This window comes from Vicugna pacos, chromosome 7, assembly GCF_048564905.1.
Source record: "Vicugna pacos chromosome 7, VicPac4, whole genome shotgun sequence".
Classification (NCBI taxonomy): Eukaryota; Metazoa; Chordata; class Mammalia; order Artiodactyla; family Camelidae; genus Vicugna; species Vicugna pacos.
Window position 1 is genome coordinate 65,954,994 of NC_132993.1, and position 27,605 is coordinate 65,982,598.

Below are 27,605 nucleotides of genomic sequence, written 5' to 3' on the forward strand. Positions count from 1 at the left end.
TGACCATGATTTGGTAAACAGAGTTGCATCCTAATCTACTAACCCTTTCCCAGTAATTTATTGTCAAATCTAATCATGTGATTTATTGTTAAACTATTGCTCGTCCTCAAGAAAGTATTTTCCATGAATTGAAACTCATTTCAGCTTCAGGACTACTGACTGCAATAGTTTTCTATTTAGCTTTTTGCATGGTGGCAAGGATTGGAGCACTGTTTGATTCTACATTATTATCTCCGAAATTCTAAAAAGGATTCAAATAAACTTCATGTTTTAAAATTAAACCTAAATGGTAAAATTTTTTTCACAGCTAGTTATGGCAACATTAGTTCTTCATAAAGCCCAGTAAATGGTTCTAATAAATCAAAATAATTTGAAATGCTGGAAGAATTGTTTCCTCAACTGTTCGAGCAATTTGCAATGTAACAGCTATGGACACAACACGACACACTTTTAACTTTAATCTACATTATTAATATTTGCTTCAATTTGTACTCCAAGTCTAGAGTCGGCAAGCAACAAACCAGGAAGTTAATCTTTCATTTGTAAGTACAAGCTGATTTGCATGGAGTAAATTTGCCAATTTCAAGCTACTAACATGATATGACCGAGCCTAGAGTTGGGGATTAATGTGAAACAGTACCCCCATTACCTAATTAAAGTGTAGAAAAATAATTACAAAGTGATGCATTTGGAGTATGTAATACTTTTGTTTTCAGTAAGTCAAAAATTTTAATTTATAACATAGACAGTGCTTATCAGTAGGCTGGCAACGTTCCTGAAAATTGGCTCTTGCTGGCCAACTCCCACACACTGCTGGAGCAGGGTGCAGCTCTGTGCGTCCTCAGCAGTGTCTGACAGAGGCCACTGTTCCCACGCACCGCCAACGGCTGGGCTGTGGTGTGACACTGCTGCCCTCGGCCAAGGCGGTGCTAACACCGAAGCGCGGACATCGCACACACGGCCTCTCGGGGCCCTGTGGGGAAGCTGCGTACACTGTTGAGTCTGTTTGCAGTTGGTTACTGATTGCCAAGGACCAAGAGGGCAAAGTGATGAATCTGCTGTTCCAGTTGGTACTTCTGGGTTCTTCTCTTTGGCCACCCTGCGAGGACCCACTCTTCTAAGAATCACGACGAGGTCCCACCTCCACGACCTCACCTCAAGATGCAGGTAAGTAAAGATGTGTGTGTAATGTCAACAGCTCCATGGAAACTCGGGTGTTCTAAGGCTACTGATAAAAAGTGGGAAGGTTCTGAATCTGTGCAATTCTATTAACTCATTGTTTGTCAGGCTGAAAATACCTGTCAAGTTAATTTTTATGAAACATTATCTAAATGGCCTCTGGGGGCTAAAATTTAAGAATGAAGTATAGAAATTAACAAATACGGTAAAGGAAATGAAAAATGGAGAAATGTGTTCTCAATCTGGAGTTTTTTTTAAGGTATACAAAAATGATGATTGGATTTCTCTAGTGAGAATATTAGTACAGACTAATAGAATATTAAGCTCTATGTAGCTTGGCCTTGAGGGTTCAGTTCCCTCAAATTTCCCTCATTTACTGAGGGAAATCCTTTCCTTTGGTTTTGGTTTTGCTCTGAGAAAACTGGGTCTAATTTACAGTTATCCCTCCCATTTTAATAAAATGGAAACCATACAAGTTACTTCACAAACACAGATTCATCAAAGCATATCATGAACTGAAGCTAAAGTATCTATAGCTTTTCTGATAATATGTTTTAGACTGAGACAGATTGATTCCTCCATACCCAGTCTTAGATACTTGACAAACCATTGCTTTCCAGTGTATAATAAACTAGGTTTGCAAACAGCATTAGAATACTGGTCCTTGGCTTCCCGTAACAGTGATATCACAATGTGTGTTTTCTCAGACAAAACACAGAAATGAGAATCAGTTAACTCAGACTCCTTTCTCAGCTCTGCCCCTGACTTCCTAATATATGAAAACAGGCAAGTAACTTTCTAGGGAAAAAAAGTACATAAAGTAAGAGATATCCTACTCTCAATTAGGAAAGTCTCAATTTACCTATAACTGACTTGCAGAGGCTTCATACAAGCTTGGCTTTCTGGAATTAGCAACTGCACCCAGATGCCTGGGAGTCAGAATGGTCATTCTTCCTTTCCCAGAGCTCGAGTCTGAAATTTGTCTTCTGTTTTCCCTCCTTCCCAATGCCTCTCTCCCCCAGCCTCACAGAGCTGATGGAGACTGTATCGCCTTCCCTCCCCAGTTCTGGGTGGACGTGGGGACACCAGGACTGGCAGGATAAAGGGACTGAGACCCGCTGGGCAGAAAACAAGCCTCAGTGAGTCCCCCCACTCACTCTGCCCTGGCCCCAGGGTTGGTTCTCTCCAGAAGAACACTGAGGGCTTTGAAGAACCTTTGAGGGCTTGCCTGGGAACAAGTCACAAAATTACTTTTACAGGAGAATATACCCCACGTTGCAAACAACCAGCTTCCAGAATACAATGTCTTTAAGAGTTGAGGACACCCAGTAATATATATGAGTCCAGTATTCCTGGGGACATTCATCTTCAGGGAACTCAGAGGTTGCACACAGGTGATTTTCTACCTGGCAATACAACTCCAGTATTCAACTATTTTCCTCTCTCCCTGGTCCCAAACATGGCGATGGCCACAAGTACAAGCTGGGGAGGCTCGAAAATCAGTGTCAGCCTCTCAGAGAGGACTGATTGTAGCCGGTTCCTAATCATAACACTCGTTTCTTGATCTCCCTTTAGCCATGCATATTTACACCCCGGTGATCCAAAAGGTAATTGTCTAACCTATAATCAACCCCTGTAATTGATGAAAATAGAACTAAATAGGTGCCTGTTTATTTTAGACAATTGCTTTAAATTTAGTATTCTGATTTCTGAAACACAGTTTATTCAGGAATAGACAAAAAAAAATCTCTGTGATCTGAAAGAACTGCAGAATCATAGAAGGAAGAGTCTTGAACACGTCAGAAGATGAGCATTTTGTACGGTGGTCCTGCTACTAGTCTAGTGACCTAGAGCAAGTCATGGCAGAAAGCTCTATTGAACACAGTATCCCAGCTCCCCATACTGTCCTCAGTTTCTTTATTCTGCAAAATGGGAATAATCTTAGTCGTATGACTCTGGGGCAAAGTCAAGAGAAGACCATTAGAAAGCACTTTGTAGTCTATAGAGCATTATCTCATCTAATCCTTTACCCGAAGGGTAAACCTTTAGCATAGCTGACAGCCTCTGCTTGATCACCTCCAGAGATGGGGAGCTCACCTCTGAATGGCAATTTTTGACAGCTCTAATTGCTACAAAGTTACATATATACTACATAGATGTACAGATTACATATATAGGCATATAAACATACACACATATACACTCACATATACATGTGTGTGTATGTGTGTGTGTGTGTGTGTGTATAGATATACATAGCCTCCAAAATCTGCTTCCTGGTTAATTTTAATCATCTATCCTAGCTAAAAGCTGACTAAGGAAAGGAAACAAGTCAGTAGGAATCTGTTCAGTAGCCACATGGTTATTTAAATTTCAATTCAATTAAATTAAACTTTTAGTTCCTCATTTCACATGCTCAATAGCCACTTGTGATTACTGACCTCTGTATTGGATGGCACAGATACGGAGTATTTTCAGCATGGTAGAAAGCTCTATTGAACAGCTACAGTTCCAATTCATTGTTACCTACATTATGTCAGGAACCAGTTAAATACTTTACACACACGTACTAAAACATTAAGGATGGAAGTTTTACTATCCCTTGGAAAGACTATAGGTACATGATCAATTACACTTTTACTCTGGGCAGTTACAGGAAAAGGGTGTCTTTTATTCCCAAGCGAAGATTCTTGTCTTCAAATTCTTTCCCATCAATCTTAAGAAAATGAAAATGATACGTATTGGTTACCTGTGTTTTTTATACACAATCATTTCCACATATTTGGAGATCTGAGTTCTAAGGCAGAGGTTTTTAAACCATGAAGTGACACTCAGATTAGAGTTAAAAGAACATTGAGAATTTAATACGGCAAATACTATTGCTCATTTCTTCCTGACCTGTTAGACCAGTGATTAATTCAACTGCAGGAAATAGTGAAACAATGGCAGTTACTTGGCTAGACTATTTCTTTCACCTCTTATCTGAGTGAACAAGTGCTGGATATTAACTTTTCTCCAGAGACAGAGAGCGCAGACGCTGTTTTGTCTTGCACAGAGATGGACCATGGAAGGCAGAACACACAAGAACCAGACCCTCTCTAAGAGGCATAGTCCCATAACGACACAACTTTAATGGGAAGAGTGAAACATTCACAGCAGGCTTGGCCAGCACTTCAAGAGCTTGAGCCTTCCAGGCTCGGTTTCTTCATCTGTAAAACCACATGGTTGAGGAAGATGATGACAAAGATTTCTATGATTCCAGTGACTTCCAAAAAGGACTATGATCAGATTCTACCTAGAAACTTCCTCTAGCCCGCTTCCTGACCCACGCTGCTGCCAAGACCCTCAATCACTGTGGTACAGCTGCATAACTCCCAATTTACTAGGACTTAGTAAATTGTGAGGACAAGTAACACAGTATCCCAGCTCCCCAGACTGTCCATAGCAGCTAGGAATTCCTCTTCCAACTCTACAGCTTGGGTGCTCTGTTGCTAAGTTTCTTTAAATAGGGTGAAGATTTCAGTATCCATATCTAGGATTCTGTGATTTGAAGGTATAGGGATAAGAATGAGTTCTTATTCCACTGGGGTTTTTATTTGGTTCAAAGTTAAAACAGACACAAGGAGTGGACTTTCTTCCTCTAGGTTATATTTAGGAATAAAGGAAATAAGTATTGCTCTTTGATGATTTGGGTGGTCTTGCCCAAGGATGACACGTATGGGAGGGTTTTTCTACCTCTAAGATTCTTTTTCAGCAGCCCCTCCTCTGCCCGTATTCCTCAGGATGCAGTACGAGGGGGGAAATGTAAGCTTGGTTTAGTATCTTTGTAGATTGTTTGCATTTGAAAACACCCATCCGTTAGAGTTACGTAAATCGTAAATCGGGCTCCAGACCTGGGGTGTAACCTTGGGAAAGTTCCCTATGCCTCAACTTCCTCATCTATAAAACACGGGTGATTGCACCTCCTTTGGAAAGTCTGTTCTTTCAGGGCAATACCATAAGGAAGTACCTAGTACAACACTTGGCACAACCCAGGAACTCAGTAAAGTTGCTTATCTCTCTCACTCTCCACCTTCATGCCTTCCACTGGAATGAATATCAAAACCATGAAAGTAAACTGCCTGCATTCACCTCTACCCTTGTGGAGTTCTTGTTGAATATTTTTTCCTGATTTTTTTAGGTTTGACTATACGCAGCCCATAAATAAAGGAATCCACGTTATACGGATAAACATTTAAAAGCCAGCTTTGTATCTGGCTTTGTCATGGTGCATGCCCTCTGGCTAATACTACAGAGGGCAAGACTGAAACCAGTGAGTCAGTTTCAGTTTTCCTTTCCACCATCCTTCTAGGCAATGGGGAAGAGTCTGAGGAAACCATTCTAAACATAGGATCCTATCCAAAGAGGTCAGCACTCCTCAGAGTGACTCAGCCACCACTATGCATAAGGTTTTTCTTGAAACCAATAATCATTTGCTAAATTGCTATTCTCCCCATGTCATAGCCAGAATCCTGGAGGAATTTGCAATAGTGGTTGGCAAACAACCACACAAGGGACACACACAAAATGTGGAATCTACCTTGATGATTGCTGTGGTATTCGAAAACAGTAATTACTTCCTGAATCAAACCCAAATCAAGAAATATACAGTTTATTTGATATGTGATAACAGGGACTCTTAGAATTTTTCTCACAATTCAGGACTTTAATTTTTAGAGTTTGGGTATCTAAAAAGAAGGAATTTACACGTAAGAGGAAAACCGTGACCCTAATGATAACACAACCCAGGAATTCGGAATGGAGAAACCCAGTTCACCATGGTGAACAAGCATCCTACCATGCTCAGCAGGTGCTCCAATATTAAATGCTGATGACTCATTCAATTTTTTTGTGCAACCTCCAAAGCAAATACTACAAATCTTGCTCATTATTGCATTTCTTAAAACGTTAAAATTCAGAAAAACATTCTGCGTGGTTGAAGTTACAGGAAGCAAAACCAAACAAAAACCTCACGTCTGAAGCGCTTCAAACTGTTTAACTGGGTGAAAAAGAAAAATGTGTGAAGTAAAGAAAACCATTTTCTCAATCATCTAAATTCCAAGTTCCTAATTCCAGTTCTCTCACCTGCCTGAATTACTTACCAGCACATTCTTAGCTTGCGCTAAACTTTTCTTGTATAAAAAGTAGCTGAGTTATTTCGGGGGAATGGGATGGTTTTGACTGAATAAGTAATTCAAGCAGCTCGATTTCTAGGAACAATCTGGGTGAGGCTGACCTGCCCAGTAAACGCCCTCTCTTCTCCCTGGGCCATATCCCTGTCACACCCCGCTTAACCAGGAGATGACAAAGTGCCCTAGCAAGGAAACACGACTGTGTAGTTCGCTGAAATGTGTAACCGCAAGCCAACGCTCCCCTGTGCTCGATTCCTGAAGTTTTACGCCTGCTGTCCACGGGTGTTTTCACATTTTGATCTCTCGGCGTCTCCCTCCCGCGAAAGTATCGAAGAGCGGCCCTGATGCATTCGGCCCCTCCCCCAAGGCCACACTCTGTTCCGAGCCGGTCGGCCTGTCCCGTAAAATGGCTTAAAATTTAAAAAAGGTATCAGAAAAAAACCAACTAGGAAGCGAAAAAGGATTCGGGGAACTGGGCTGGTGTTGGAATGTGCCACGCGCGATACGAAGGGAGGCGAGTCCCCGGCGTGAACGGCATCGCAGGTCTGAAGTCACTTACCGGACCTCAGACCGGGCGGGACCTGGGCGCAGACGACACAGGACCGCGCGCGGCGCCGGAGGCGGCGGGGGCCGGGCGCGGGGCCGGGCGCGGGCGGCGGCGGCGGCGGCGGCGCGCCCCCCGCGGGCCCGTGTGGTGCGGCCCGGGGCGGCCCGGCGGGCGGGGAGGCGGCAGGCGCGGGGAGGCGGCGCAGTGTGCGCGATGGCGTTCCCGGGGCACCCAGGCGCCGGCGGCGGCTACTACTCGGGCGGGGTAAGTGCTGCCCGCGCGGGCTCGCGGCCGCGGCCCGGGCGCGCCCCTTGGCCGCCGGGGGCGCCGAGGGGTGACCTGGGGCGACTCGGCGGGGGCGGCTCCCCGGCGCCCCTGCCCTGCCGGCCGCGCAGCCCCGGGCCCCTGCTGGCCGGCCGCCGTCCCCGGCGCCTTCCTTCCCTCTGGCCCTGCTTCTCCCCGGCTACCAGTTTTTGTCCCCCAAAGCCCACCCTGTGGCTCCCGCTTCCGCGGCGTGAAATCGTGCAAACTGGGTGTTGCCTTCCTCCCCCTCCCTCTCCACCTTCCCTGAGAGAAACAGCCATTTTAGTCTAGAACGGTCCAGAGACCGACCTCTCCTTCTGTAAAAGAAAGTGAGGAAAAAGGGAAGTCAGGGAAAGTCCGCTAGAGTCAAAATCCTCGGGGAGGAAGGCCGCCTCCCCGGCGTCAGGGATGCGCATCATGGTGGGAACTGTTTCCAAGGCGGAATGTTCCCTCCCCGCGAAGCCCTGCTGACACAGCTTCCACCGCCCGAGACTACACCTGTCTCAGAACGTTTTAAAAATACCGTACATGCTAGACAAATAAAAGGAAAACAGTTCTGAGACTTGGTCGTCAGTGGCTTGCCCAGGTTGCGTTTATCTCAGTAACCTGCAGGATGATGGGGATTTTAAAAGTTGCTTCACTTCCACAGATGTCACTGTGCAGACAACTCACTTTGATCCTAGCCGCCAGTTTTTGCATTAAAACGAGGTGAAAATAAGGCGGAAAAGGGGAGGTGTGATTGTAGGTAGAATGTTCCCGATGATGGGGAGGCAGATGACCAGAAGGGCGGGCAGTTGCCTGGCTTTGCATGAGGCAATCAGTGGGGAAGGAATAAAACTTGGTCAGCGGAATGATGCTATTTGTGTTTCCTGTCTTACAGTATGGGGGAGCTCCCGGAGGGCCTGCGTTTCCCGGACAAACTCAGGATCCGCTGTACGGTTACTTTGCGGCTGTAGCTGGACAGGTTAGTTTTTTCCTCTAATATTAAAGAATTGCCAGATTCTACACTTGCATTAGCCTTTCTTATAGTGGCACAGAAAAAAAAAGGCCTTTCCTCTGGAAAAGAATTTATTCTGCGTAAGAGAAAAGAAAGAAGTCCGTAGTCGGTTTCATATATGCAAATATTCCGAAGAAATTAGGACAAAAGTGTTCATGTTCAATTCAGAACTAAACTTGTGATTGAATCAGGGTCAAGTTGAACAGAATAGGCTAGTGTAAATAGCTTTGAAGAGCTGTCAGAAAGATGTCTTTAGAACTGTGAATGGTCAGGGTCCATGGTGGTTTCCAGAGAAGAAATTCCAGATCTACTGAACATAAAGCCCCCTTTGTACAACTTAAAAGCATGTATTACTAGTAAGTCTATAGCCAGTGCCTAATGGACATTTTCTGTGGGTTGAATTTAATTGTTAAATCAATTATCCCCTTGGGAAATAGGTATTTATGGTTAAAAAAAATCCACCAACTTCAAAATAAGAAATTTACTACTCTCTTCTTACTATGAGGAAGTTAATCTTGTGGACAGTCTAGGTTCTCTTTGATGCTGATGCTGTTCCTAGGTCCCTTCCGTGACCTTATCAAGTGTTGTGCTCTGCTGACCCAGAGAATTGAGGTCAGCACCCCATGACCTTGCACTTCTGTTCATTCTGAGTCCTGTGACAGGTAGTGCTGCATCCTGAGGGAGGACCCTCACCCAGCTCCTAGGTCACTGTGCCTGGTAAATATACTGCTGGTCCATTCCAGACCTGTCCAGGGGGGGTTGACACTTAGGAATTCAACTTAGCTTTATTCTGATCCAAAGCTGGAAATAACACAGTCTTAATGTGAAAATGCCATGGAGTACTACAGGATAAAAACCTAGGACCACCTTTGAGAATGGCAGTGGAAGAAATACAGGTTGAGAAACTGAATGGAAAATTGAGTCTAAAACCGAAAGCTTCCTTTGAAGTATCTGCTTAATCTGTTAGTGATCTGTATCTTGAAACCACAAGACATGGCAAAGCTCAGGACTCCGTATTCTTAGATGCCTGTGCCTGCAGGCATGTAAGTGACCCTGCCTGCTTAGCTTTCAGCAGCCCTGGCCAGCAGCAGCATGTCCATCATCTTTCAGATTATTTAGAATTTACAGCACCCATGGACTTGAGGAATTAGGTATTTTTTTTTAAATTCCTAAAAAGAACATACATTTAGTTCTGACCTAGGTCAGCCAGTGAATAGACACTGGGGACTTGGGTCTTCCAGATGTAATTGTGACAGAATCATCACATCGTAAGTAAAGGTGATCACAGAGGCCTCCTTCTGTGGGAACTGAACTTTTCATTTACTGATGGCACTGGTGTACCCTGCTCTCCACAGCCCCCAACAAAAAGAGCTAGAGAGAGCAATGAGACTTTTAAGCAACTACATTAATAATTTTATTTTAGAATGCTTAATTTAGGCAGTTTCCTAGCTCAGACTGAGAGTAGTTCAAGACAGAAATTAGTTTTATTTATACATTTTAAAATATTACATATAAATGAAAGAAACTGAATTCACCTCGCAGTTTTATTATAAAAGGAACCTTATACTTGAGAACATTTATATTCAATTGTAGTAATTATAACTCAGGAATTTAGAAGAAATGATGAAAAGATGTTTGTAATACTAAAGTATAGGTTTAAGCAGCATTCAGACTTTAATTCTTGTGTAATAATCATTTAAAGTAAAGTTGAAATTGAATGCCCACTTTATGTATTTAGAAATGTATTTTTTGTTTATGGCCCTAATTACCCATTTGTGGAAAACTTCTTAACAATTTGTCTTTTTTCTGTAATTGTTTTTGGCAGTAGAGTGAGGAGAAAGAATGCCCACCTTTGGGAGGCATCCCTTTGGAAAAAAAAAAGTGTCACGCATGAACGAAGAACTAGAAAGTACAAATCACTATTGTGATTCCTTTTCCTGTTTTTTTTTTCCCCAAAAGGATGGGCAAATAGATGCTGATGAATTGCAGAGATGCCTGACACAGTCGGGCATCGCTGGAGGATACAAACGTAAGTTAACAGCCCCGAAGTATCTCTAGAAGTACTCTAGTATTTCATATTGTAGTTGTTACTTGTAATTGTGACAGCTTCAAGGAACCTGAGCTTTTCTGATCCAAAAAACTCATAATCTCAAAAGCCGAATTCGGTTGGTTCTTTTGTATTTCAAAATGTTCATCTGAGAACAGTTCTTACAAAATCATTCCACGCTACCCACCAGTCTAGTGGGTTTCTTGGATTTGGGTTCCTTGTCTCTGGAACCACTGAAACCAATGAGACAGTCTGTGTGGCCTCCTTCACAGAAGACAAGGTAAGGTGCCGTAATGAAATCCGCCGGCTCGGGTGTCATCAGTGCTTGGAACTAACATTTACTGCTGACTGCCAAGAGCTTATTCTGTCTCAAGCCTGGTGGCACTTAGGGCTTTGAGTGGCTGGTCCTGTGCACCTGGTCCCGGAGTGGCCTGTCCCTCATGCCGAGTTCTGAGTAGTTGGCCTTCTCCCCTCTCCCCACAAGTGGCCCTCGTCCTCAACAAACCAATTTTGCACTGATCTCAGAGCCCCTGACTGAAGCTCACTTTGACATCCCCCAAGTCTTTCCTCTTTCTTTTCCTCTTTCCACATCAAGCTAAGTGGGATGTGCCCTTCCTGGTTTCTAAACTCTAAACCCTAAACCCCCAGTGTTTCATAGCCTGCGCCCATGCTGACACCCACTTCCCACCTTTGAGCTCTCTGCACCAGCTGCACAGAGGAAACTGCTGCCCGGATGCTGCATCCTGACGAGGGCCTTCTCATCGTCCCACACTCATGCTTCTCTTTTGACCCTGCCAAGTATCCAGGATATAGAATTGTGTCTTGGTGGATGTGTGTTACCCACCAGCTTCTTTGCTGGTTGTTAATTGAGACAGAACATCAGATCGAAGCCTCAGCTTCCTGGTAAGCTGTGAATTAAGACACTCAAACTATAAGTCACATCTGAGGACCTATAGTGGCCGTTTTTGACTGTTTGACCTGGCATATTTACTAGGTAGCTCTCTTTTTAAACTATTTGTATGTCTATTTTTATCATCCTTTGTTTTATGACTTCAGTAGCCTATGAATATTTCCTAGTTAGGGGAATTAATACAAAAGAGGAACCTTTTGCATTTCTGTCATTTACTCTGGCCCTGAACAAAAGAAACTCTTTTCTAGATTAGGGAATTTTTTTTTTTTTTAACTATTGTAGGCAGGACATTTGTTAGTTGTCAAACTCAAGCAGTTGGGGCTGGTCAACAAAGAAGGTCTAATAGCAGGGTTTACAAAAGTGAGCTGTGTCACAACACAGACGGGTTTTCTACATCCTTTCAGCAGAAGAGGTGGGGCAGGTTTCAAAATCTATCTAACAAAGAGGGTTATATATCTTTGGAGAGCAGTGCTTTTAAAAATTTCATTTGAGAGTGCCACATTTAGTGATGGCCTTAGATCTCAGCGTTAGAGAAAAGACCTTTCCTGAGTCATCCGAAGCATGTGATTGAAGTCATTTGCTTACTGTCATCTGGTTGTGGAGGTGGTGACGAACCACAAAACTATCCTGTTTGTGAGGTGTCAGAGTGAGCTTTGTAATGCACAAATTATGCAGCTGTTGGTCTTTTAAACTCAGCTTTCAAGCCCAAAAGCACAGATGGGGATTGGGGGTGGCAGGGGAGATAGTGTTGGGTTTGTTTTTTTTTTTTTACCTTTTTATTTTATTTTATTTATTTTTTTGAGTGAGTGAGTGGTTGTTCCTCTGGAGTTAGGTTGAAGAGCATCGGAGGTAGGGTCTGTTACACTGTGGATTTCTACTAGAAGAGAAGATGTTTGAGGCATTTTAGCAGAATGAACAGGAGAAAGGAGAAAGAAAGGATAAAATTATAACAAAGATTCTTTTGAAATTATTTTAAGTAGAAGTAGCATTAATAAAAGCTATTTCTGGGGGAGGAGGGGAATACTGAAAATTGAGCACAAGTTTTCCTCACCCAAACTTATTCAGTGTCAGCTTTCGGAACTCATTGGAAATGCCTGGAATAGTGAATTTTCTGTTTTTTTCACTGCCCATCTCATTCCCTCCCTTTTAAGTCCTCTCACAAAAGATGACCAGATTTCTGTTCTTCCTGACACACAGCTCTAACCTGTCACTCTCCTCTAAATATCTTCAGTAGCTCCAAGGTGCCTATGGAGATAAGACAAATGCTGGGCAGCTTACCAGGAATCCCATGTCCTCAGTACTGCAGCCCCATCCAAGGGTACCTTCTCCCACTCTGTCTGGACTTCACTGCTTCTCTCTTTGCTTATTCAGGTCCCTGGCTCTACGTGGCTGTCACCAGATGTCCCACGTCTTTCCTATCATTCAAAACTTGGCTTAAATGCTACTTCTTCTATGAAGTCTTTTTTCCCAGGCAGGAGCCTCTTGCTCCTCAACATCTCCTGGTAGTTTTTGGTGCCTCCACAGTGGCTCTGCCTTGAAGAGAGTTGTATGTGCACATGACTTATCTTTAACTTAGACTGTCAGCTGGGGCAGGGTCCAACCGCACATTTGTACTTCCAATGTTCCTGGTAGCCTGAGCCCTGCACAGAATAAGTACTTCATAGGCATTTGATGAGTTAATGAGTATGGAAGATCTCCTAAAATGGAAAAATCATATACCCTTATTACTATTTTGACTTAAGGTTGGTATTTACTTAGGGGATCAGTTTTAAGTTTCAGAAAAAATCCAAAGATTCCATTTTTAAAAGCATATCCTCCTTGGATTCTTTGAGAAGGGAATACGGCTTCCTCCACGGGGGTGAGAATTCAGTCTCATCCGTTCCTTCATTTGTCCAACTGATGCATTTTTAGTGGACACCCACCACATGCTAGGTGCTGGGTGTGTGGCCACAAATGGTGCCTGTGGAACAGTGTGAAAAGCACTGGGGTACAGGAAGGACTGAGGCTGTGGGATCACCTCAGAGGGGCACATAACCCAGACAGAGGTCAGGAAAATTTCTCTTGCAGAATTGATAACTAAACTGAGGAGTAATGAATGCTGAGCAGACATGAGGCAGGACGAAGGAGTCTTTTCCAGACAAATAGAACAGCAGGTACAACAGACCCAGAGATGAGCGTGGGCAATGGTCAGTCAAGGAACTGAGAGAAACTGACCATGAGGATAGCACATAGGGTTGAATGAAGAATCAGAAACTAGCTGGATGGAGAAAATAGGAGCAGGACCTTATATGCCAATGAAGGTGTTTGGACTCCATCCTGAGGGCAGCGGAGCACCTCCCCTGGGGCTTACATAGAAGGGCCCACATTTCCCTGGCTTGAGGAAAACCTTGGGGCACACGGGTGTAGGGGACGTGGGAGTCAGGGACACCAGTGAGGTGGCCCTTGGAGTAGAACAGATGAGAGAAATGCCCACTAAACCAAGGATGTGACAGTGGACAGGCATTGGAGGGCTCCTAAAGCTGTTTAGAAGGTGGTCAAGAGTGACGGGAGGAGGAATTACGGACCTTCCCAGGTTTCTGGCTTGGGTGACTGAGCACCATTCAGAGACATGGGAGAAAGGGAAGCTGGCTGCTTCCTGGACCGCAAAAGCCTTGATCTTCAGCCCAACACAATGGGTTCTGTCCTGTGGTCATCAGGCCCTGGAGAGCTGTAATTCCTACATGGCAGCAGCAAGTGGAAGGCTTGCGAAAACTAGATTGCTGGGCCCTGCCCGAGCGTTGCTCATTCATTTCTGGGGCAAGACCTGGGAATCTGCATCTCTGACCAGTTTCCAGGCAGTGCTGGTCCAGGTTGAACCAGCTGCTTTAATGTGAATTTATACCACCTGGGGGTCTTGTTAAAATGCAGATTCTGATTTTGTTGATATAGGGGAAGGCCTGAGATGCTGCAATTATAAACGCTCCCAGGTGATATTAACACAGCTAGTCCAGGAATCACACTTTGAGTGAAACAGTGGTCTCAACCTTGACTGCTCGCTAGAATCATCTGAGAAGCTTTCAAAACAGGCTAATGCTTGAAACCCACACTCAGATTCTGATTTAATTGTTCTGCGGTGATGGTGACTATACTTAACAATAATGTACTGTATATTTAAAACTGCTGAGATTAAATCTTAAAACTTCTCACCACGCAGAAGATAACTATGTGAGGTGATGGGTTGTTAATTAGCCTTATTGTGGTAGTCATTCTGCAATCTGTATGTAGATCAAATCATTACATTGTACACCTTAAACTTACACAATGTTATATGTCAATTGTATCTCAATAAAGCTGGAAAATAATAATTGTTTTGTGGTACTGCCCAGGTCTCAGGATCTTTCAAAGCTTCTGGGTGATTCTGATAAGGACCCAGGGTTGAGAACCGCTGGTGTAGACTAGAGAGACTTCTTACATCCAGCAACTTAAAACTCAGTGAAGAATCAACCAGCTCTTTCTCAAAAGTGTAGAAAATTGTGTGTGGCCTCGTCTCACTTCAGAGAATTGTATCTGAGGATCAGGTGGAGATTGAAGGACCAAAACAGAAACAGTCCCAATCTTTTATCTCAAGGTTCCAGTAGATGCCACCACACGAATCTATTCAAAGTGGAAAAACCAATAGTTTGTAGTGTTTGGAGACATCACAGTAATAAGAGTTAGCTTAGTTGTGTTTTAAATTCACTTTGGTTAAAGATAAAAGTGAAGCTAGTAACAGCTGTGAAAAATGTTAATTCTGTGTGCATCTTAACAAACTTGTAGAATTTAGTCGAGCTTTTCCATGATCCTTGATACTTCTTCATTCTAGTTTACAGCTTTTTTGGACCTAGTAACACTTCCTCGAAGTCACGGATTCCCATTAACACAATGTAAAATGCAAGGAATTCTTTATTTTTAACGTGCTGATGCTTCGGTAGATTACACTAGGCCTTTAACCAATAAGTGGAGTCTAGTTTGGTTGTCTGAGTGAGGTATGGAAACACCCTCAGGGCACCCGCAGACTGTAAGTGAACTAAAGAGGCTTCTGAACAGTGCCCATCCCTGAGAAGGTCATTGGGTCTCATCCAGAGTGCTCTCATTTAATGCACGATTCTAGCAAGCGTATTTATCTTATTGCATATGAAGACAGATCTTGGGCTATTTGAGGTAGGAGGCGACCATTCAGTGTCTGATATTGAAAGGAAAAGAAAGAACAAATGATCACACACAGAAATTAGCAAAAGCAGCTACAGTGAATTGTGCGTAGGAACAAAGCAATCCTACCTTCCTGTTCACCTCGGTGGGTCTAATACATTGTGGTTCATTATGGTGAAATGAACTCACTCTATTACAGTCTCAAAAGCAAGAAAGTTATATAGTACTTTTTAGACACTATATTATAGAGAAGTTTAAGCCTATCCAAAAATAGGGATAATTATGCAGTCAGCTTCTGTGTACCCATCACTCAGCTTCAGCAGTTGTCAGTGTGCTGCCATTCTTGTTTTATCTATAATCCTGCCCATTTTTTAAAGCAAATTTCAGATCTCTTAACATTCATTTCATCTACAAATAACTTCAGTGTGTACCTTTCTAAAAGACAAGGACACCTTTTCCCCCAACTTCAAAACCATAAGTCACACCTAAAAATATTAACAGTACTATGCAATACTTTTTAAAAAGATCTCTACATTACTACATATATAAAATAAACAACAAGGACCTACTATATAGCACAGTGAACTATATCAGTGTCTTGGAATGAGTCACAATGAACAAGTAACTGAAAAAATATATATGTATGTATAACTGAGTCGCTTTGCTGTACATCTGAAACTAACACTAAATCAACTACACTTCAATTAAAAAATAAGCATAAAAAGATTTCTATTAAAGTTGTTAAAGTCAAATTTGGATTCTAGAAGGAATCCTCTATCTGAAAAAAAAATCTACTTCAAAACTCCATAAATTTTAGTTTCACATAAATTGAGCAGCATATAAAAATAAAAGTGCATAAATAATCACATTCCTAAGTGATTTGAATGTATCTAATGTAATGTGAATTTTTGAAGTGGTATTAATATGTATGTACTTTTCTTGATTTAACAGCTTTTAACCTGGAGACTTGCCGGCTTATGGTTTCAATGCTGGATGTATCCTTCACCTTGGTTGCTGTCTATAGTGTTTTTTTTTCTGGACACACAAAAATATTATTTCTGAAGGAATTCATCTAAGGATTAATACCCAGTAAACACAAAGTGACAAATGACTACAAAAACATTTTCTGAACTCATTAGCCTTTAAGATGTCATTTGGTATGAAAAAAGGAAGGAAGCTTAGTAAATAGAACGTTGGTTGTTCAAGAATTAGAGGAAGCATCAAAGGTGAACAAGTATAGAAACCAGAGCAGTCAGGAAGGCTTTTTTTTTTTTGCTGTAACATTGATTGCCCTGTGTGATTCACATCTGACCTTCAAGCAATGGGATTTTTCAGGTCGCAGTTGTTAGACTCAGTGTAGTGAGTGCTGACCCTTCAGTGCCTCCCAGCCTTACTTTCAAAAGTGGAAACAGCAGGTCTGGGAGGGCTTACCAAGGGAGGGCAAGGACTAAAGAGGAGTGAGCAGCAGAGCCTGGGCCACCCAGAAAGTGCAGCCCAGTTCTGTCACAAGCCTGCTTGTTATGTGTGGCTCACAACGGCCAAGTTATTTCCTCGTAATCACATCACATAGATTATCTTTTCCCACAGTGAAAATACGTACTCCGAACTTTTTCTCCACAGGCCCCTTTTTATTATATCATGAGAATATCTTTTTGTTCTAGCCTTCCTAAAAGAATGTGTAACACTCTTAACCTCAGCAGAAAGAACTGTTAAATTCTCTTACCCTTGATCTTTGATTTAATCGTTAGAAAATATTGCAAAATGGAGATATTCTAATCCTTGATGACAGTTCAGAGAGATATGTCAGGCACAATGGGCTTCAATGAATTTAAAGAACTCTGGGCTGTCCTGAATGGCTGGAGACAACACTTCATCAGTTTTGACAGCGATCGCAGTGGAACAGTGGATCCCCAAGAACTGCAGAAGGCCCTGACAGCCATGGGTGGGTGTGACTGACTCCATCTCTCTGTTCATCTGTGTTCCTTGGTAGAAGCTTTTTTTTTTTTAATTTCTAAAACTAAAGGCTATGTGGAGGCAGTCTCTATTTTCTAGAAGTAGCACGTATTCATAATTTAAATGAGCCCTCTCAGTCTTAAGACATTGTGTTTTAATGGTTTTTTTTGTAATCCTTGAACTTTTTTTTTCCTTCCTGGATGATCTTTCTTCCTTTCAGGATTTAGGCTGAGTCCCCAGGCTGTGAATTCAATTGCAAAACGATACAGCACCAATGGAAAGATCACCTTCGATGACTACATCGCCTGCTGCGTCAAGCTTCGAGCTCTGACAGGTGTGCCCTTTGAGACTGCTATTAAGCACATCTAGCAGAATAATTCTGTTTTCCCAGAGATTTTTTTTTCAGTTTACTAAGTAATCTGCCATTAAAATAATCATAACTAAATTTTCCTAAAATGTCCCCAAACATAACAAGCTGATTGGTGCACTTTTGATCAGAGTATGAGCAGTATTCTGTGATTTCTCCTTAGAATATGAAATAGCTGAGAAGCGTGAAATTACCCATTGATTGCTCTCTTTTTCTAATTCCTTCTGTTGGAAAATAATTTAACATGGTGGTGCCTGTTTCAAATGTCCTTCCTAAACAAGCCTCTGTCAATAATCTCCACTTTTCTCTTCCCTCTATGCTTTTCCCTTCTTCTGTATGTTTTTTCTTGTTCATTTCTCTCTTTAGCTTCTTACCCCTTTTCAGAGCTAGTTTTATCTTGTTTTTGTATCCTAACACAAATTTAAGGGCAGATTTCTTTATTAAAGTAAATCCTTTTCATTCAGTAAGACAGAGCTCAAACAGATGGAATATTTGATCACAGCCATTTGTCATATTAAGAACACCATCCATCCATTCCCTGATTATATAGTATCTGTGTTGTTAAGAAGTCTGAAATTCTCTGCTTTTGCAATTAAGAATGGCCTCAGAAGTCATGCAGCTTTTACTTACTTGAGGTTAAGGTAATTTTCTTCCAGCTCTACGCTGAGAAAGACAGTTGGCCAACTTTTGTGTGTTGTGTAACTTGGTACGTATTAAACCTGTTCATATTAGTACAGTTGGCTTCTTGCTTTGGTCTTTTATTTACGTTGGCTGGTTGTACAATTTAAATGTTCCTGCATTTTGAAACCAGTGCCAACATAATTAACCATTATGATTTCAGATAAGATGTTTAAAAACTCATAACTTTTACTGTGGTGTTTTACAGACAGCTTTCGAAGACGGGATACTGCTCAGCAAGGTGTTGTGAATTTCCCGTATGATGATGTAAGTCTCAGTCAATTCAGAACTGGGTTGACAAGAAAGATGTACAGCAAATGGGCATCCCTTTGAAGCTGGCTATTTAGAATATCTTAGGATGCTGGAACAATCAAGGATTAAATGATCAGAAGGAGTTACTATTCAGAATTTATTAATTTCATGTATTATTTGTCTTATCCATAGACCACTGTTTCTTGCATTGAAAAATCTGGGACAAAGCCCAGCTTATCCCATTTACTAGTTAAGTGTCCCTCTAGGTCACTTAGGGCTCTTTATTGCTCAGGAACTGTTTTAGGAAAGAGGAAGTAGTAGTAATGCCGTCTTCACTGGGCTGTTGTGAGATTTCAATCAGAAATGTCCTTGGAAAACATCACGCAGATATTGTATCTGCTTTTGCCTTCTTTAAACAAATTGTCTCCGTCCTTGAGAAATCACTTGGGTGGTTCAAAGCTGTACTTGCCATACCCGTGTTCTTCATTGAGGACAAACAGCACAAACTTAAGTCATAATTCGAAACAATTTTTCATTAAACAGCCACACTGAATGAGGTAGGGTGAGGCCACGTAACCAGGGTGAACATAAACACCAGCCGTCTTCGATGGCCTTGGTCGGTTAGACATAGCAAAGCTAGGGAGATGTTTCTCCCGTTTTTGCTCAGACATTGATAAAAGAAACCACCTTTAGAATGGAAATCACTGTGATACCTGAACATTCTAAAAGTTTTCTCCATTACAAAGTCCAAAGTTGCACATACCGGCCCGCAGCTGCCCTACTTGTGAGTACACTTTACAAAGGCTCACATGTACCTGTGAGTAGCTCTTCTTCTTAAAGGTGTGTACGCTTCAGTGTATGTTAACTTCTCAGGCAACAGCCCCGTCTCCGTTTCCAGAGATGGAGGGGCGGTCTGTGGAGTGGACGGTGCCCAGGCTCTGGCCTCAGACAGGGCCACTTAAGGGATGTCTGAACATCCTGACCTGAGTTCCTTTTCCCTGAATAGAGGGATAATCAGCTCGGCCTTGCAGGAAAGCTGGAAGGATTAGCAGTGCCCAGGGCCTCCCTGGTGTTGAAAGAGTGAAAAGGAAAGCTGAGAGAAAGAGCAGAGTCTATGCGTGTGTGTTTGGTGATAAAGCAAACATTTCACAGCAAACACTGACGCTTCTACACTCGGATTTCTGAATTTCAGGGGAAGGGTCGGGTATTCTGTTTCTGATCATCCATATGCTGGCATGCTAGGATTTATTTTAGTCAAGTGGATTTGAAGGGAATAAACTGTTGAGAGGCGCCCTGATAGAGAGGTGGGGTAAGACTGTCAGTTCAGAGATTCCCATGGGACAGAAGTTAGAAACTGCACTGCTATTTGTATTTGGGAGTAGGTGCCTTTGACGGTGACCATGTCTAGAGCCCAAGATATTATTTGGAGTGTAAATAATTCTTTATCCATTGGAGTAAGATCGGCTTCCTGCAAGACACTTTTGACATGGGGAACCAATTGGATTTTTTATTAGATTGCTTCCTTCAAAAAAATGAACCTTTCCACCCATCATTTCCTCTTACTTTTGGAATCTTTTTAAATCCACACTTCAAATTGGAATACCAAAATGTAAGCTGCCTAAAAATAAGCTAAGTTTTCAGTGTTGTGGGGTCTGCAGTCTAATGCTGATGTTTCTTTCAGTTCATTCAGTGCGTCATGAGCGTTTAAATCATGAGGAAGCTGCATGAACAGAATCGACATTCCAACTGGAGTTCTCCTTTGCTCTTTGCCTTCAGTGATGTGTGCAAACTAACACAGCCACTTTCCTTTAACAGCCGTTGTAAAGGCTTATTACTTTATGTACCACTGAAGTTTTTAGTTTTGATAATAAATTCTTTGGAATGTTATTAATATAAGATCTGGCCTGTTGCACTGTGTAGAACTTTCCTGAGCTCTTGTCCATCATGCCTTACTTTCTTGCTAAGCTTTCTTTTATGTAAATTTAAGTGTGCAAATTGTTTAAGGCACATTATGTATTTTTCATTGTAAGATACTAAAACCTCTTCTTCAGACTACAGCTGCTGTCCTTCCTCTTTTAGAAGGGCTTTTTTACTAGTCTTGAAAGCTTTAGGTGTGGTGTATTCTTATCATGTAAATGGTTTAGACTACCACTTGGATGCAAAAAAAGAAAAAACAAAAAGCCTGGTAATCCATTCTCCTCAGTGGAAAACTTAGCACAGGATTTAAGGCTTACAGGTATTTTGATGGCTTATGAATGGACATGTTTAAAAATCTTGAGTGGCAAAAACTGTCTGTCAGCAAATTCCTCTTTGCCATCATCCGTGTAGTCCTTTGTTAACTATACTTAAAAATCTGGTACATTATGAGCTTAACTATGTAAAAAAGAAAATTGATAGGAAAAGACTAAAGGAAATATATGAAAATACTAACTATGGTTATTTTTGGCTAGTGGGATTCTAGGTGACTAGTTCTCTTTATGCCTTTCAGTATCTTCTGAGTTTTCTGTAATGTATGTGCTTTCCTTTTAAAATCAGAAGATGCTAATTTTTAAAGTAGTGTTAAATCCACTTTGATATGCCATATGTTCACACTTACATTAAAAAATATATACAGTAAAAGGACTGGAAAGAGTATACATGTATGTTGATGTGGCTTCCAGTGGAGGTCAGGATCATAAGTTCATTTTCCTTTTTCCTACTGCTCTTCCAAATATGCTCTGATAAGCAAGTATTGCATTTATAGTGGAAGACTTTTTTCTTTCTTTCCATTTTTAAGCCACGTGCTTTTAAGTAAGATCTGTATTCTAATGCTGGCTATGCCTCTTTCTAAATATGTGGATCGATTATTTTAGATAATCTCAGAGCCTCAGTTTCCCCATCCTTGAAAAGGAGGTAATATTTACCCCATAGGGTGGTTCTGAATGAGAAAGTGTGTTGGTACAATAAGCACCAGTAATCTTTCTGTTTCTTAAATTTAAAGCTAGCCTGGTTTGCTCTTTTCAGCAAGAGAGCCTAACAGATAAAACAATGAAATCAGTCTAGTTTCTCCCTCCCAGGAGGACACCTGTCTTATGTTAGGGCACAGTGGGAGAGTTATCAGATGATCATTAGTTGTCAATGAAAAATAAAACGTTTTCTAAGCATCTTTAGCCTCATTTCACTAATTATTTTTTCAAATATTGCTAAATATATACATTCATTGATACATTCATCAACCCTAACTTATAATTACATATTTCTGTCATCTTACAATGTGAGGCAGCCTGCTGTATATTAATTACATGGTCAGTCTAGGTTTTAGTCCCGATATATTGTCTGTGAGGCCATAAAGCTTGGCTTGAGCGTGAGCTGTCCAAAAAAGAACCAAAGGGGGCTCAGAGGACCAGAAGGCAGGGAACTCACCTTCAGAGTCCCAGCACCTGCTGTTTGCTTCAAACTCACCAGGATCCTCCGAGGAAATCATAGCTTAGGGAAATGGTCATTTCCTGGGTGACTAATGTGGTAAGGCAGAAGGTCCTTGCTGACCAAAGGTTGTGCGTCGTACTTGAACCATCCTACCGCTTTAGTCCCAAGGTGTGTTGCATCAGTCATGGTTCAGAACTTGCTTTGCTAACGAATCACAAAACCTTGTCTCTGGAAATGCTCAGTTCAGTTTGAATCACTGACGTTCGTAGCAAGTCTCCTTATTTCCTCCACTTCTACTTTCACTGTTCCCTTCTGAAAGCACAGAACCTGGTCTTCAGTATGTCCTGCAGTTGGAGAGTCCTTCCCCTGACAGATCTGACGTATCCATCCTCTTTCACTACAGCCAGACTCTTTGTTACAAGTAGATCTCATGTTGCCTTATTTCTGTTTTATGTTGGGCTCTGTGTTTCCCTCATCATATACTTTCAGTGCAGCCTCACCGTCTTCTTTGAAACTGTTTTTTGGTCTGTCTTTTAAAGAGCATCTAGTTGGTGCATAGTAAAGCTGTGAGCTCAGACTTGGAGAATTAAGTTCCTCAAATCATCCCAACTCAAGATTAACTTAATTTTGGAGCCAAGTGCTTTATTCTTCCATTTCGAGAGATGCATGATTTATAAAGTACTTATCACCCTTTTCGAGCACTTCCATGGGAATGTGGCTGCAGGAGGCCTGTGCTTCCCTGGTGACAAATGATGTAGTTTGGTGCCACAGCGGTCCTGTGTCACCAATCACAGCTCTCAGTCCTGTTGAGCCAAAATGGAGTTTAGACCACTTCAGCGTCATGTTCTGGGGGAGCCGTCAGTCCCTAAGATGGCACATGAGCAAAAACTGCTGCTATCTCTGCTCTAGACTTTGCTTTTGCCCGGCTGAGTTACTGTTGGTGTTTATCTTATGGGCCTAAAATATTACAAATACAAAAAATGGAGCTCTTGTAATCACCGTAATTTTTTTAATCGCATAATAGGTATACAAACCCTTAGTGCAGTCCTTTTTCTCACATTAAACCAGTATTCTGACTACATATAACTACTCTGACTAGGAGCAAAAGGCCAGGAAACCAAGTGCCAGGGTCAGGGCTGGTGGGTGAAAGGGCTGCTCGCGAGACAAGGAAAAGGCCGGGTGGAAGAATTGTTCAGGCAGTGAACTCATGGGCCTACACTGAGCCCACCCAAGGCCCAGTGCTTTACAGTCTGATTCAAGGGAGCCCGTTAAGTAAGCACCATTGCTTGGGCTCTACGACTGAATGCAGGAAATCGATCCTTATTCGGGTGAGGGAGAAAGTGTTCATGAAACCAGACAGGTGTATACATGGAGAAGACTCAGTCTGCCCCCCAGCAGATCGAGCATTCAGGCTTTCCAGAAGGATGCTGGTATCTCCCACCGCGCCCACAGTCCTTTCTAGGATGGCGTGAAACAGAAAAGAAAGCACTGCCCAGCAGTATCCCCACAAAGCTTTGCAAAGAAAGAGCAAAAAACAGGATCAAAGGGAGCTGTGCATCAAAATAACATAAATCTTTTATTGAAAGTCACTTTATTGATGTTACAATGAAGAGTAACATAGAAAACTGTGGTACCTTATTAGCTTCAGAAGTGAACACTAATAAAATTGTGCCAGAGATTTGAACCTTATGTTAACAGTGACCTTTAAAAACAGCAAGATTTTGTTGACCTACAGTATAAGAACAACGTTATAACTTGAACAGCCATGAACCAAATCGCGCTCGCTCTGGAAAGCAGTTGCCATGTATGTTTCAGTTGCTGTTTGCCAAAACCCAGTAATGTTTCAGATAGCTGACGAACCCCAAGTGCGGAGTAGCGGAGAGACTATAACATTAAAAAGAAGCCAACCTAAGTATATACACGTGATTCCCTGGTTACCGAAAGTGAAACCGTGCTGCTGTCAACACTTCCCCACCAAGTGGCTTCCGCTAGCTGTAGATAGAACATCACCCCTTGAAGATGAGGGACATGGAGAACACGAGTGAGACCTACTTTGGCAAACATATAAACTGCTCTGTTTAGGTAAAATGCTCAGTTTCTAAAAGGAGTTGAGTTGTCTTTTTGTGATGTGTGGTTGGAGGGGCAAGTCTCTTCCAGCAAGTTAAAAAAGAGTACATGCTTATTATTCTGAATAAACATTTGCTAAGCACTTTTGAAATTAGTGTTTTAAAAAAAAAGCCTTCCATACAAAACAAAGATGTTGGGTCATTTTTACATAGTAAAAAGACTGGCTGTAGAATCACAGTTGGATTTTGTGCTGGATTAGAAAAGAAAAGTGGGGTTTCTCAGCAGGCAGTGATACACATGTATAATTTAGCAAGAATTCTTGTGTTATTACTGAATAAATGTATTAATTCCTATCAGCACTTTCTGTTTGGTGTCATCTGGTATAACTTAGCACCTCTGGGTTTAAAGATTTTGGGGGCTGTTTGCAATTTTTTTAGAGCCTGACTACCAAAACACAAATCTACATCTGAAACTTCGTAAAAAGAGAGGCTAAGCCCTAAAGTAAACGTAGATTAGTATTATATGCACGTGTATTTTTTTAACTTGAGAGGAAAATGCCCTTTTCTTCATGAACTCTTTAAAAGCTGTATTGATAAATTTGTGAGCACATTATCTTCACGTCACTAGTCTCATTGTATGCCTTTTTGTAAAAAACAAAAACAAAACACACTTGTTTCCTCATTTTGATTTCAAGGATACCTAAAAAACATGAAATGATGATGTCCTTAAACCAAAACCTTGCCAGCTTTGAAGTACCTCCAGGTACGATACAGGTTCTATGGACAATGCAACAGGGACTCACCAGGCAGGAGTGACTGGCCCATCGCACCTGGACAATGGAGTATTCATACAGCCAACACTCAGTAAAACTGCAAGGCACACAGGCCTGCCGTAGGCACTCGGCACCTCTCTCCCTACCACACCACCAGTGGCCAACTTGTGCTCTTGGCTTCTGAGCTCTTTGTGTGGCTCAGCTTTCTGCTCCCCTGCGGGGGCTGAATGCCCCACAACCTCCCAAGGCTCGCTGCTGCTCACCTCCTCCACATCCTGAAACACACCCTGAGAACCAGTCTCTCAGTGACTTCGCAAACTGCACGATCCACGCAAAGTGCCTCTAGCCCCTGGTCCCGCACCTCAGTGGTTCCCCACGGGCCACTTTAAGCAAAGAAGGGACTTACCTTCATGGCAGTCAAAGTTCCTAGTCAGGAGAAAAGAGCTGACCACTACTGGAGGTGGAGCCACTTTGGAAGTAGTGAGGAAAGATCTCTCAAACCCACAGTGAGGATGCTTACTGTTGGTCAGGCTCTGGATACTGAAGACAAAAATACTGGGCAGGTTTTTGTTTTTCTACATCTAAACTGAACCAGAAGATACTCCATTTGGGGGACTCTGACAAAGCAACGAATAAAATATTAACAGAAGTATTATCTCCTGATTTCCAAGGTCCCGCTGCATCTTTCCTTGCTCCGCATTTGCAGGCCTGGTTGAAAATTCCTCCTAGAATTAAAAACACCTGCCCACAAAGCATGTGCCAAAGGTTCCTAGCAGGTGTGGCTGCTGTGAACCCCACCCCGACCCCTGCCCGGCGCCCGCAGAGCCCAGTGGGCGGCATCTCAGCTGATTCTCATCAGAGCCGGCTGGGGGCCTGGCGATCCAGTACACAGGAGAAGCCGTTACGAAGCTAGCCTGTGCTGGAGGAAAAGTTGCTGCCTCTGAAATCAGAATAGTCTTATCCATTTGGAAAAGTTAAAAGCTGGAGCCACCAGTTGAGCCCTATTCCATAGCAATATTTGCTTCATATTTATTTTAAGCTGACAGAGTAAGAAATTCATTTAAGAAAAAAAAGCATTTGAGTGTCAGGTTTTAGAGGAAAACACAGACATGAAAGGAAAAAGATAATTAGAAGCATAAAAAGTAGATAATAAGGCTTGCAGATGGGAGTCAGAGCGTTTCAGGCAAAATTCATGCCAATTTACTGACTGGTAGGATGGCATTTAAAACATGCTGCCCACAGGAGGCGTCCTATCAGGCTGGCGGGGAGCTGTCCTGCCTCCCTTCACGCCTTCATCACGTTTACTCCGTGCTTCACTGTTCTGTCCGTCCCAAATACCCAGCAAGCTACTCAGTAAATTCCAATAAATTCCTTTTCCTTTAAGTTGAAGTAAAATAAAGTAAAATAAAATAGTCTTCTCTTTAGGTAGGGATGTATTACCATGTTTAGTAACACAAGGTAATATTTAAAGCACTAAATATAAATGTTAAAATAGAGCCATGACAACAGGAAATAAAGAACGGATGAGATTAGTAAATAAACTTGATTTTGAAACACTGGAAGTGATTAGAAATACCGTATTTGCTCTGGCCTATACATAACTATAAAAAGTAAAGAAGAAAATCTAAAAATGTAACAGGTAAAAGAGCCACAAGAGATCTAAGACAAAGGACTAGATTCAATTATGCAAATCTGCAAGAGGATCAACAGGAAAAAGAGAAATGTAAGAAATACAAGCCTTGTTTTAGAATTCAAACATAAACTGTCCTTCTGTGGAAGTGCGTGCAACACCTAGTTCTGCCTTTTCAGCAACTTCTTTTAGAAACCCTGTCAATCTTACGTTCAGGAATCTATGCTGGATTGACGTTATGTATTAACACAATTTAAAAGCCTTTTTAAAGCAAGGGTGAGAGAAACAGAGAAACTGTAGCCTCACTTAATAAAGCACCTATATATCAAACTGAAACATATGTTTGGCATTTTAACCTTGCATCTACTTTATTAGTCAACTTTTTTCTTTTTTTCTTTTTTTTTAAGGAGCAGCACTAGATTTCTTTAGAACCACAGCAAGTTGAAAGCCCTAATGATGCCTCACTGTTTAAACAGAGTTTATTCCTTTCCACAGATGACATGTGGCCAGGGGATCGCTTTCTAGCTGGGAGACCCCAGGGGAGGATGCCACTTCCCGTCTAAAGAAAGACTGGCCGGCCGCACAGAGGCCAGTCAGTCTGACCCGTCTGTTCCCTCGGGGCTCCCTGGTACCCACACCTCCTTTGTGGACACTCTTAGTGGAGAGATTGAAAAGTGTTTCCTTAAATCAGAGTTTACTGCACTGGAATGACCATGGGTAAATGGAACATCTCAGGTTGCAGAGCCGTCAATCTGAAGTCTTATCTACACACAAAACTTTAGAAAGAGAGGAAAAAGGCATACAATGGAACATAAAGGCCAAACAACTGCTTTTCTCTGCTTGGTATAATAGTCCTATAGTTGACTGGGGTGTATAAATATTTGTTGCATGATATAAACTACTATGTGGCCTCAAAGTTCCTCTCCAAAATAAATATCCAAAAAAATAATAAAAATAATGCTGTGCTTGTGTTTAGTGCCATGAGTCCATTTTCTCTGCCTCAGTGGATGAAAAGCCATGAATATTTAGCTTTAATACATCTAAAAACACCAACCATAAGCACATGGATGGGTACTTCTCAAAACTATCTACAGAAATGATAAACTTGTCAAAGAATTCTGCAAATGGCTGTAAGAATGTTTAAGCATCCCTGTCGAGAG

The 27,605-nt window shown here is 42.0% G+C and overlaps 1 protein-coding gene across 4 annotated transcripts; it reads left to right on the plus strand.

The window, feature by feature from the left end:
* Positions 1 to 1,026: 1,026 nt before the first annotated feature.
* Positions 1,027 to 27,267, plus strand: SRI (sorcin). 4 transcript variants are annotated; one of them, XM_072965067.1, is made up of 8 exons: positions 1,027 to 1,167; positions 8,081 to 8,164; positions 10,157 to 10,226; positions 16,273 to 16,316; positions 17,116 to 17,263; positions 17,495 to 17,608; positions 18,528 to 18,586; positions 26,941 to 27,267. In XM_072965067.1, the coding sequence occupies exons 1-8, from the start codon at positions 1,162 to 1,164 to the stop codon at positions 26,968 to 26,970; spliced, it is 555 nt and encodes a 184-aa protein (XP_072821168.1). In that variant the 5' UTR covers positions 1,027 to 1,161; the 3' UTR covers positions 26,971 to 27,267. The 4 variants fall into 4 exon arrangements, with proteins under 4 accessions (XP_072821168.1, XP_072821169.1, XP_072821166.1 ...); XM_072965068.1 differs by lacking the exon at positions 26,941 to 27,267 and adding an exon at positions 20,253 to 20,626 and having other exon boundaries at positions 1,033 to 1,167; XM_072965065.1 differs by lacking the exon at positions 1,027 to 1,167 and adding an exon at positions 7,024 to 7,161 and having other exon boundaries at positions 26,941 to 27,262.
* The last annotated feature ends 338 nt before the right edge of the window (positions 27,268 to 27,605 follow it).

What these genes read in the sequence shown, in the direction of transcription:
- SRI (XM_072965065.1), top strand. Translation starts at nt 7,111, where the DNA reads ATGGCGTTCCCGGGGCACCCAGGCGCCGGCGGCGGCTACTACTCGGGC. An exon ending in TTGCGGCTGTAGCTGGACAG is followed by an intron (nt 8,165 to 10,156) that starts GTTAGTTTTTTC and finishes TTTCCCCAAAAG; the next exon opens with GATGGGCAAATAGATGCTGA. An exon ending in TGAATTTCCCGTATGATGAT is followed by an intron (nt 18,587 to 26,940) that starts GTAAGTCTCAGT and finishes TCCTTTCCACAG; the next exon opens with ATGACATGTGGCCAGGGGAT.